The sequence below is a fragment of the Sinocyclocheilus rhinocerous genome, unplaced genomic scaffold (genome assembly GCF_001515625.1).
Source record: "Sinocyclocheilus rhinocerous isolate Xijiao unplaced genomic scaffold, SAMN03320098_v1.1 scaffold112, whole genome shotgun sequence".
NCBI classification, from domain to species: domain Eukaryota; kingdom Metazoa; phylum Chordata; class Actinopteri; order Cypriniformes; family Cyprinidae; genus Sinocyclocheilus; species Sinocyclocheilus rhinocerous.
Window position 1 is genome coordinate 781,428 of NW_015644008.1, and position 10,795 is coordinate 792,222.

A 10,795-nucleotide genomic window follows, 5' to 3' on the forward strand; every position below is an offset into this window, starting at 1 on the left:
GATCCATCAGAAATCATTCTAATGTGCTGATTTGCTGTTCAAGAATTTTTTTTTTTAATTATTATTATTATCAAAGTTGAAAGCAGTTGTGCTACTTAATATTTTTGTGGAAACCATGACACTTTTTTTTCAGGATTCTTTGATGAATAGAAAGTTCAAAAGAAAAGCATTTATTTGAAATAGAAATCTTTTGTAACATTATAAATTTCTTTACTACCACTTCTGATCAATTTAATGCATCCTTGCTGAATAAATTAATTTCTTTAAAAAAAAAATAAAAAAATACTAAACTTAAACTTAAACCTACATTATTACTTAAACTCCAATAATGCTCAGCTCCTAGAAAATAAATTGATAATGCCCATTTATAGACTCAGCTCCTTTATTCTCCAGAATTCATGAATTTGTTCACTGTGAAGTCTCCTGATCGTAAAGACGAATCTGTTTATCGTCCGCGAGTCCTGAAAGAAAGATTGAGCAATCATTGGGTCATTTGGTAAATGGAAGTGAAGAATAGAGCAGTGTGTGTGAATGTTTGTGTTAATGTGTATCTGACAGTAGGGTGGCACTTTCATCTAACAGGCATATAATCTCACTCTGCTCTTCAGCTGCAGGCTGATTGGCCTCTTCATCTCTCTAGTCACAGTTTGTGTCTTTAACTCCTTTCTATTTCTCCTTTTCCTCCTCACCTCCTCTGTCACCCCATCTATTCCCTTTCCAGCATAATAAGCCACCTAAATGTTATTGCATAGCGACTATTTCATTGCCTAGGGGTGTCTTTTTCACATCAATTTGCAGTTTGCACGGTTGTTAATCGTTTACTAATTGTTTTTTTTTTAATAGTTTTTAAGTAATCATGCTAGATGAGCATATTTTTGACCATTACAACATGTCTTCTTGTTGTTTTTTAGCATCTCACACCATAAGCACCGCATTTTAAGATGCTTTTTCTGGTTAGAAATGTCACATGCATGTACATTCTTTTGCATTTGGTCTATTTTTTTTAAATGTAAGAACTATGACTCACTTACGAGTATATAAATTAATGTGGATACTGGATAGTGTATCTCAGATCATTCAGTCTTGGATGAATTTGAGAAATATTTGAGTTCATATTGAGATCTCTGACTTTTGATTGCAGACTTGGGTATCTTGGCAAATCTGAGCACATTTTAAAACCTTGTTGACATCCTAGGAGACATTATTTTAGTTGATTTTAGTTGATCATTAGACACTACTGAGACACTATTATAGTTTTTATAATTTTTATATTTTTAGTTTTAGTACATTAAACTGAATGAAAATTAGAAATGTTGCCTGGGCAACTAGCTGAAATGAAATAAGTTTGTGTAAATAAAATATGTTTTTTAATATATTTTATTTTATTTCAGATAATGTTTATTTAATTTTAAGCAACAAAAATATATTTTTATGGTTTTAGTTTTAGTTAACTTTAATAACCCTGGAGATTATTTTTTTTAAAATAGTTTTTAAGTAATCATGCTAGATGAGCATATTTTTGACCATTACAACATGTCTTCTTGTTGTTTTTTAGCATCTCACACCATAAGCACCGCATTTTAAGATGCTTTTTCTGGTTAGAAATGTCACATGCATGTACATTCTTTTGCATTTGGTCTATTTTTTTTAAATGTAAGAACTATGACTCACTTACGAGTATATAAATTAATGTGGATACTGGATAGTGTATCTCAGATCATTCAGTCTTGGATGAATTTGAGAAATATTTGAGTTCATATTGAGATCTCTGACTTTTGATTGCAGACTTGGGTATCTTGGCAAATCTGAGCACATTTTAAAACCTTGTTGACATCCTAGGAGACATTATTTTAGTTGATCATTAGACACTACTGAGACACTATTATAGTTTTTATAATTTTGATATTTTTAGTTTTAGTACATTAAACTGAATGAAAATTAGAAATGTTGCCTGGGCAACTAGCTGAAATGAAATAAGTTTGTGTAAATAAAATATGTTTTTTAATATATTTTATTTTATTTCAGATAATGTTTATTTAATTTTAAGCAACAAAAATATATTTTTATGGTTTTAGTTTTAGTTAACTTTAATAACCCTGGAGATTATAGTTTTTTTTTTTTTTCTCATGGGACTCAAACAAAAGCCTCCGTTTGCTGTTTGTTTAATCTCATTGCTGTCTAGGAGAAACAATTGAGATATTAAAGAGATGTCAATTGTGATTTGTCCTATGGGAAGAGACCCAGTTTGTCACTATTGATCACACTGCGATCACTGCTAGAGGCTTCAGTCACGCTCAACCCCTCCCACCAACACTCATGAAATCAGGAGTCTGCCTTAATCTGGGCTGCGCTGTATTTCTGAGAGCGAAAGAGAGAGAGAGAGATCGTACTGCAGTACCGTCACACACTCCTGTGCTCAGACCAGAGTGGAGCACGAGGGACAGGAGGAGGAGCAGGAGGAGAAAACAGGGCGATGATGACTGCAGCGTCCCGACCACAGCTCAACTGAAGAGGGGAATCTGTCTCTCCTCTGCTCCGGCTCTGGGATTAAGTTTTTTTTTCCGGTCTTGGCATCATGGAGTCTCCCACCAGAGAGATCGAGGAGTTTGAAAGCACGTCGCTCAAGTACTTACAGCCCGACCAGATCGAGAAAATCTGGCTCCGACTGCGGGGACTGTGAGTATGAGCTTTTCAACAGGTTTTCTTGTGTTTTGTGTGTGTGTGTGTGTGTGTGTGAGAGAGAGAGAGTGTGTGTCCATCTAAGAGGTTGACAAACATCCTGAATCTCATGTAAACACCCAAAATAAGTATGGAAAAAATAAGAAATTATAATCAGAATAAAGCCTAAAGCCTATTTTAGGACTGTTTTTAATGACAATTAAGCTTTTTTTTTTTGTTGATTCTCGTTACTGAAAGTCACTTGGTGCAATAAAATGTTTTGTTTAAATCAACATAAATTAAAGGCAGTACAACAAATATCATGATGGACAAAAAATTATATTCATGATATATTATATTATATTATGTTCTATATTATATTATATTATATTATGTATCTTTACGTTTATATATATATCAGGAGGAGAAAACAGGGCGATGATGACTGCAGCGTCCCGACCACAGCTCAACTGAAGAGGGGAATCTGTCTCTCCTCTGCTCCGGCTCTGGGATTAAGTTTTTTTTTCCGGTCTTGGCATCATGGAGTCTCCCACCAGAGAGATCGAGGAGTTTGAAAGCACGTCGCTCAAGTACTTACAGCCCGACCAGATCGAGAAAATCTGGCTCCGACTGCGGGGACTGTGAGTATGAGCTTTTCAACAGGTTTTCTTGTGTTTTGTGTGTGTGTGTGTGTGTGTGTGAGAGAGAGAGAGTGTGTGTCCATCTAAGAGGTTGACAAACATCCTGAATCTCATGTAAACATGTCAAATTCACTTTTCACCCAAAAATAAAAAGTTATAATAAAATTATAATCAGAATAAACCATAAACCCTGTTTTAGGACTATTTTTGCATAGTGACCATAATTTTCTTTTATGAAAATTAAGCTTTTTTTGTTCATTCTCCTTACCGAAAATCACTTGCTGCAATACAATTTTTTTTTAAATCAACATAAATTAAAGGCAGTACAACAAATATCATGATGGACAAATAATAATATTCATGATATTCTATATTATATTATATTATATTATATTATATTATATTTAAATTGTATTATTATATTGTGTCATTCCATATGTCAGATTCATAATAAACAATGAAAATAATGATTATTAATAAAATAATAAAAATTTTAAAAAGCATTTTTGGACACCTACTGGATTTGGATGGACAAATACTGTAAAAATATATAAAAAATAATAAAATAAAAAATATGTATAATTTTAAAATGTATTACTTTTTGGGTTGTAGTAATGAGAATTTTATTGTATTATTATTTTTTTTTCAATTGTCATAAAAATGTCCCTATGCAAAAAGTCTTGATGTTTTTTATTTTAATTTTTTCTTTCTATGTGTGTGTGTGTGTGTGTGTGAAATATGACTTTAAACTGTTCTCGATGGATGCACCTAAGAAGATGCTTTTTTTTTTTAAAAAGAAAAAAATAAAATAGTTTTAAATTCGAAAAACAAATATTCACAAATATTATTCAATAAATTACAGTAACTGTTCCATGGAAAGGTGTTTTTTTTTATTGTGATTTTATTCACACTTCAGTGAGGTCAATTCACAGAGACCTGGTGACTTTTTATTAATATGTTTCAACTTCTCAAATATATATTAAACAGCTCCATCATCTGTAGACAAACTCATTTCTTCGATGTCAATCAGTTTTTGTCTCTGGCTGTTATTGGGCGGCTGGAGAAAAAGTCTCTATATTGTCCCAGAACTCAGTGAATGAAATGCAATTTCCTCACTACGGGTGAAGAAGAAAAGACGAGCGAGAGAAGGAGAAAGAAAAAGCGAATGAAAGCAAGAAAGAGATGAAAGGGGAGGGCTGGTTTGTGACCTCTCATATTTTCTCCCTTCACGCAGTAGAATAGTAACTTTCCTCTGTTAACGATGAGTTTGATAAGTTTTTGTGTGTGTTTTGAGTCTGTTAAAGTCCACATGAAATCAAATTGACCCTATTTAGTTTTTAAATACATAGTTCTGGTCTTATTGTAAGTGATTCATTAGTGCACGACACGTTAATCCAAAAAGGAAAATGTCTGTCTTCATAATCTTTTATCCAAACATAATAACTTGCTCCTCCTCTAAAATGACTTTCCTTTGTTGTCTGACGTCAACAAGAGCTCTTGGTAACACTTTAGTGATATGGACCAATTCTCATTATTAACTAGTTGTTTATTAGCATGCATATTACTAGCATATTGGCTATTTATTAGTACTTATAAAGCACATATTCTGCATGACCATATTCTACATTCCTAATACCTAAACTTAACAACTACCTTACTAAGCAGTAATTAGGAGTTTAAGGTTTAAAGTCGTAGTTAATAGTTAATTAATAGCGAGAATTGGACCTTAAAATAAAGTGTGACCGAACTCTTTTATTTCAACTCCTTCGCCTCCTTCTACTTGCCATATAGAGGCACTTTGCATAATCCTATCAATTGATTATGGATAAAATTAAGTCTCTCCCATCTTATTTTTCTCGTTAAATATAATATTTCTCTTAAACATACAACAGAGTCATATTACAGAAGTAAAATTGATTTTGTTAATTTGGACTTTAACTTCAATAATTTAGTAATGAAAAAAAATTTGTTTTATGTATTATATTTACTATCGTGAACATTATTATTTTTATTTATGATCATAGTATAAAATAATAATTAATGTAAACAGTAAAATAATGAAAATTAAAAAGCATTTTTGAGACATACTGATTTGGATGGACAAATACTATTAAAAAATTGTAATAAAATAATTAAAAGTAAAAAAAATAAAATAAAAAAAACAAAACAAAACAAAACTTTTTCACATTATAGTATGACGATTTTTTTTGTGGTAATTTCTTAATTGTAATGAAAATCTCACCATGCACCATTTCAATCAATTCCTTATGAATAAATGTATTTTCCTCTTAAATGTACATCAGAGGTTAGAGTCAGAATAGTTCACTAAAAATTGCCTTCTGTGGAACATAAAAGGAGAATATTGAGAATTTTGCAGAATATCCAAGCTGTACAAATACTATTAAAAAATTGTAATAAAATAATTAAAAGTAAAAAAAACAAAAAAAAACAAAAAAAAACAACAACTTTTTCACATTATAGTATGACGATTTTTTTTGTGGTAATTTCTTAATTGTAATGAAAATCTCACCATGCACCATTTCAATCAATTCCTTATGAATAAATGTATTTTCCTCTTAAATGTACATCAGAGGTTAGAGTCAGAATAGTTCACTAAAAATTGCCTTCTGTGGAACATAAAAGGAGAATATTGAGAATTTTGCAGAATATCCAAGCTGTTTGTTTCTTTATAAAGATAGTAGAAAGTAACCAGGGCCTGTCAAGTTCCAAAAACACCAAAAAGCACCAGTGGTGCCATTGACGTCACTGACATCACAAAGTGAAGTTTGAATATGCGCATGCACACATTTATTGTGTTCCACAAAAGTAATGACAGATCATTATATTTGTGGGTGAACTATTCCTTTAAGAACTTTGTTGTTCTCTCTAATAGAGAGCCAAAAACAAGTGCACGTTTTGCCAATATTGTGTTAGTCCCTTCACTGGGTTTGGATTATTTCCCGTCACAGGACGTCAGGCGGGTTCACAGGATGGTAAGCTGTTTTGCTGTGTTTTGGGCATGTAGAAGCAGCTGTATATGTGGATGTTAAAGGGGTCATATGATGTGATTCAAAATTTTCCTTTCTCTTTGGAGTGTTACAAGCTCTTGGTGCATAAAGAAGATCTGTAAAGTTGCAAAGACTAAAGTCTCAAATCCAAAGAGATATTCTTTATAAAAGTTAAGAATCAACCACACCTACCTAAAACGGCTCGTTCTAACACGCCCCCACATATCTACATCACTATGTGGCCATTCTCAACTCAACTCACCTCCGCTCACTCTAGGCCAGAGGCCGCCGCTCACTCTAGCCCGCCGTGTGTGACGGCGTGTTTCTTTGTGAAAGCGAAACTACTTTGTTTGGCCTTCCAAAAGAGGACACGACTAGAAATCAGTGGTTAAGAGCTGATCTGTGCTGGTCGCAAAGGGAAATCTTAAACATACTGCCGAAATGCAGACATGGTTTATGTTTACGCGGCGCGATGCAACGCAAATAATTATGTCCCCATAATTATGTCCCCACTGGATGCAACAAATGCCTCGTTTATAATGGGTTTTAATGTTTTCGTCTCGTCGCTCCGGCCGGGACACGGCATCACAGTATGGTGAGGGGCGTAACATTTCCGTCACACGCTTGAGGTATTCGGCCAATCACAACGCATTGGATAGCTGGCCAATCAGAGCACACCTCGCTTTTCAGACCGATGAGCTTTGTAAAAATCGACGCATTTCAGAAAGGCGGGGCATAGAGGAGAAACAATAATGTACAGTATGTGGAAAATAATGTGTTTTTTGAACCTTAAACCGCATAAACAAATTTCATTACACCAAATACACAAAATAATGTTCTTTTTAGCAACATCATATGACCCCTTTAAAGGGTACTGCAGTGGGTAAATGTGACTGCATCAGCGTTTAATCTCACAGAAAGCCTCAAACACGCACAGCGGTCGTGAGTGTGTGCGCATTTGTGGACATGGTTTTGCACGTGCCCTTGTGCGCATACAACATCTTAGTGGTGTGAAGCAGCACTCATTATTGTGTTTGGGGACTTTAGAAAGAAAAGGGAGACAGTAAGAAAGAGTTTCCTTTTCTAAGGAGTAATTTCAGGCACCAGTGTAGGCTCATGGCAGGAATGAGTAATGAGTGGGCAGCTGTGAATTTTCCTGTGCGTTGACTAATTGCTTCACCGTCCTTGTGTTGTTAATGGGCAAAATTCATTTAGATTCATGTCCCAAAAACTGAAAAAAAAAGAAAAAAGATTTGACTGTATATCAATCAAGTAAACAGTAAGAGATTATTTTTATTATTTTATTTTATTTTCAGAAAGGGTGTGTGTTTGCATGTGTGTAAAGAACTTGAAGTAATTATTTTTTATTTCTATTTATTTCATTTCATTTTATTATTTTATTTTATTTTATTTTCAGAAAAGGCATGAGTTTGCATGTGTTATATGTGGAGAACTTTAAGTAATTTTTCAAAAGTGGAAGCAAAAATGTTTTGCAACTTGCAGGGCCATAAAAACAACCTGAAAAATGAATGACAAAATAATATAACTTACAAAATATGTAATAATAATAATAATAATAATAATACAGTTTGTTTATGAATATTAATTAATATTAATATTTATGTTACAGTTAAAATAAATACATTTGACCATGAAACAGCAGGGTTTAAATAGACTCTCTCTGTGTGTTTGTGTGTGTGTGTTATTATTATTTATGAAATAAATCCAATATAATTGTGCACAGAAGCCAAATACAAGTTTTTAACATGGTGTTCGTTTTGTTACAGGAGGAAGTACAAGAAAACATCTCAGAGGTAAGGCAGAGAAGATCTGAGGTGTGCTGAACTCATTACCATCCACTGTGAAAACCTCTTTCAGCAATAAATATGATTTCTCTAATATTTGTGTTTCATGTATGTATTAGCCAGATTCAGTAACATTCACTGGAAAAATCCAGCTAAAACCACCTGTCTGGAGTAAGCTTGTGGTGGAGTAGAGTTACTTACTGTTTTTTGGAACATAGTAGATGGTTTGCTGCTGGTCCAAAGTGTCTACCAGTACTAACCAGCATAAACAAGATCATTTAAGTCAAGTTAGTAGACCGGCAGTTCACATAGACTAGCTTGGACCAGCTAGAAACCAGTTCCACGAATGCGCACACACTCACGACAGCTGTGCGTGTTTGAGGCTTTCTGTGAGATTAAACGCTGATGCGGTCACATTTACCCACTGCAGTACCATTTAAAGGGGTCATATGATGCTGCTAAAAAGAACATTATTTTGTGTATTTGGTGTAATGAAATGTTTTATTTAAGGTTCAAAAAACACATTATTTTCCACATAATGTACATTATTGTTTCTCCTCTATGCCCCGCCTTTCTGAAGCGCGTCGATTTTTACAAAGCTCATCAGTCTGAAAAGTGAGGTGTGCTCTGATTGGCCAGCTATCCACTGCGTTGTGATTGGCCGAATACCTCAACCAGTGGCATTTATATCTCATAATTCTGCATTTATATCACAAATTTGAGTTCATATTCCACAATTCTGCATTTATATCTCATAATTCTGCATTTATATCTCACAATTCTGCATTTATATCTCATAATTCTGCATTTATATCTCACAATTCTGCATTTATATCTAACAATTCTGCATTTATATCTCACAATTCTGCATTTATATCACAAATCTGAGTTCATATTCCACAATTCTGCATTTATATCTCACAATTCTGCATTTATATCTCACAAAAACCAGCAAAATTATGAAGTTTTTGTTTTCTGTTGTTTGAATATGAACTCAGATTTGTGATATAAATGCAGAATTGTGAGATATAAATGCAGAATTGTGAGATATAAATGCAGAATTATGATATATAAATGCAGAATTGTGAGATATAAATGCAGAATTGTGAGATATAAATGCAGAATTATGAGATGTAAATGCAGAATTGTGAGATATAACTGCAGAATTGTGGGATATGAACTCAGATTTGTGAGATAAGTGCAGAATTGCAAGATATAAATGCAGAATTGTGAGATATAAACTAAAATTTGTGATATAAATAGAATTGTGAGATATAAACTCATATTTGCAAGATATAAATTCAGAATTGCAAGATATAAATGCAGAATTGTGAGATATATACTCAGAATAAAGGCAATAATTATGAGATAAAAAGTCGCAATCAGAATTGCAAGATGAAACTTGGAATTGTGAGAAAGTAAGTCTGAATTCTGAGTTTATCTCATGCAATCCTGACTTTTTTTCTGGTTGAATTGTGCGATACAAACTAGAACTAGATAGAACTAAACTAGACAGAAAAAAGTCACAATTACAGAAACAAGCTTCCATCATAACAACTGCCTTGACATGATTATAGAGTAAGCCTGTGATTGAATAGAGTTCCCTTTCAGTTGGTCACTCTCGACGTCACGTCGGATGACCGACGAAATTGGGATCTCGCTTAGAGAGACCAATCTACTTCGAGTGTAAACTAAACGAGCCAATGCACATTGGCATGCGATTATTGCATCCAGCTGCCGCTGATCACAGCGTGAGTATAAGTAGGCAGCAGATGCAGCGCATATTCAGCTTTTCGCTTCGGAGCCGAGCGATCACATCGTTCTCCTCCTGACTACTCTACTGAGAGAAAAAGACTGAACGGGAACGAGGGTTACCATACGTAACCGAGACGTTACCTTGTGCATTTATCAGAATTACATGGCAACACAAACCACAGAAAACGTGGCGACAGCACGCAGCGTTTGTATGCAGTATGTGGCGCTCTGCATTGCCGAAAACATCTGTTGAAACACATGCACTTCGGCCTGCGCTGAGCACTCTGCAATTATGAGTGAGAAGAGGTGGGGAGACAATAACAGAGAAAGAAAGATGTCAGGAGAGCTGATGCTGAAACGTAACGTAAAAGAGAGCGAATGAGAGAAACACACACAGAGAAAGAGAGAGATGGTTAAGTCGGGTCTAATATTAGAGCGAGAGTGGGTTTAAATGGGGAGGGCTCAGCCGAGACTTTCCTCCGCTAACAGAGGGAGGGATGACTTCCTGTGCAGCTCCTCTCTGATTGACAGCTCAATGGGAGTCTGGGTAATTATGGCAGGCTAATTGGCTGCAGAGCATTCTGGGACTCTGTCATTACAGACACAACAGGACAGTTACAAACATGTGTGTGAGAGCATTCACACAGACACACATACTGTATAGTACATGAAGAAAGACTTGAGGATCTTTCCTTAATTTTCATATTAAATGAACTGAGCCGTTATTATCAATCAACCCTCTACACACACCTTGGCAATATAATCGCCATTGGCTAGTAAATGTTTTTGTTTACTCGCCAGACTGATATACTATTTTACCCGCCAACCAACGAGATCTGTTCGCGCATTAGCTCCGCCCACTGCCGAGAAACTATGGGCTTACATTTCTGCCACAATTCTGCGCGCGAAAGATCATATTTTGAGCGCA

General features: G+C 34.6%; 1 protein-coding gene across 3 annotated transcripts in view; it reads left to right on the forward strand.

Annotated features, from left to right (window-relative positions):
- The first annotated feature begins 2,384 nt into the window (after positions 1-2,384).
- Positions 2,385-10,795, forward strand: part of LOC107757825 (calcium/calmodulin-dependent 3',5'-cyclic nucleotide phosphodiesterase 1C-like) — a 53,121-nt gene continuing 44,710 nt past the window's right edge. For 2 of the 3 annotated variants that reach the window (XM_016575412.1, XM_016575414.1), the window contains exons 1-2: positions 3,091-3,299; positions 8,095-8,121. In XM_016575412.1, the coding sequence (XP_016430898.1) occupies positions 3,199-3,299; positions 8,095-8,121 (128 nt within the window). In that variant the 5' untranslated portion in view covers positions 3,091-3,198. Of the gene's footprint in view, positions 2,677-3,090; positions 3,300-8,094; positions 8,122-10,795 lie in introns of those variants that run through there. The other variant, XM_016575413.1, reaches the window with a different exon arrangement.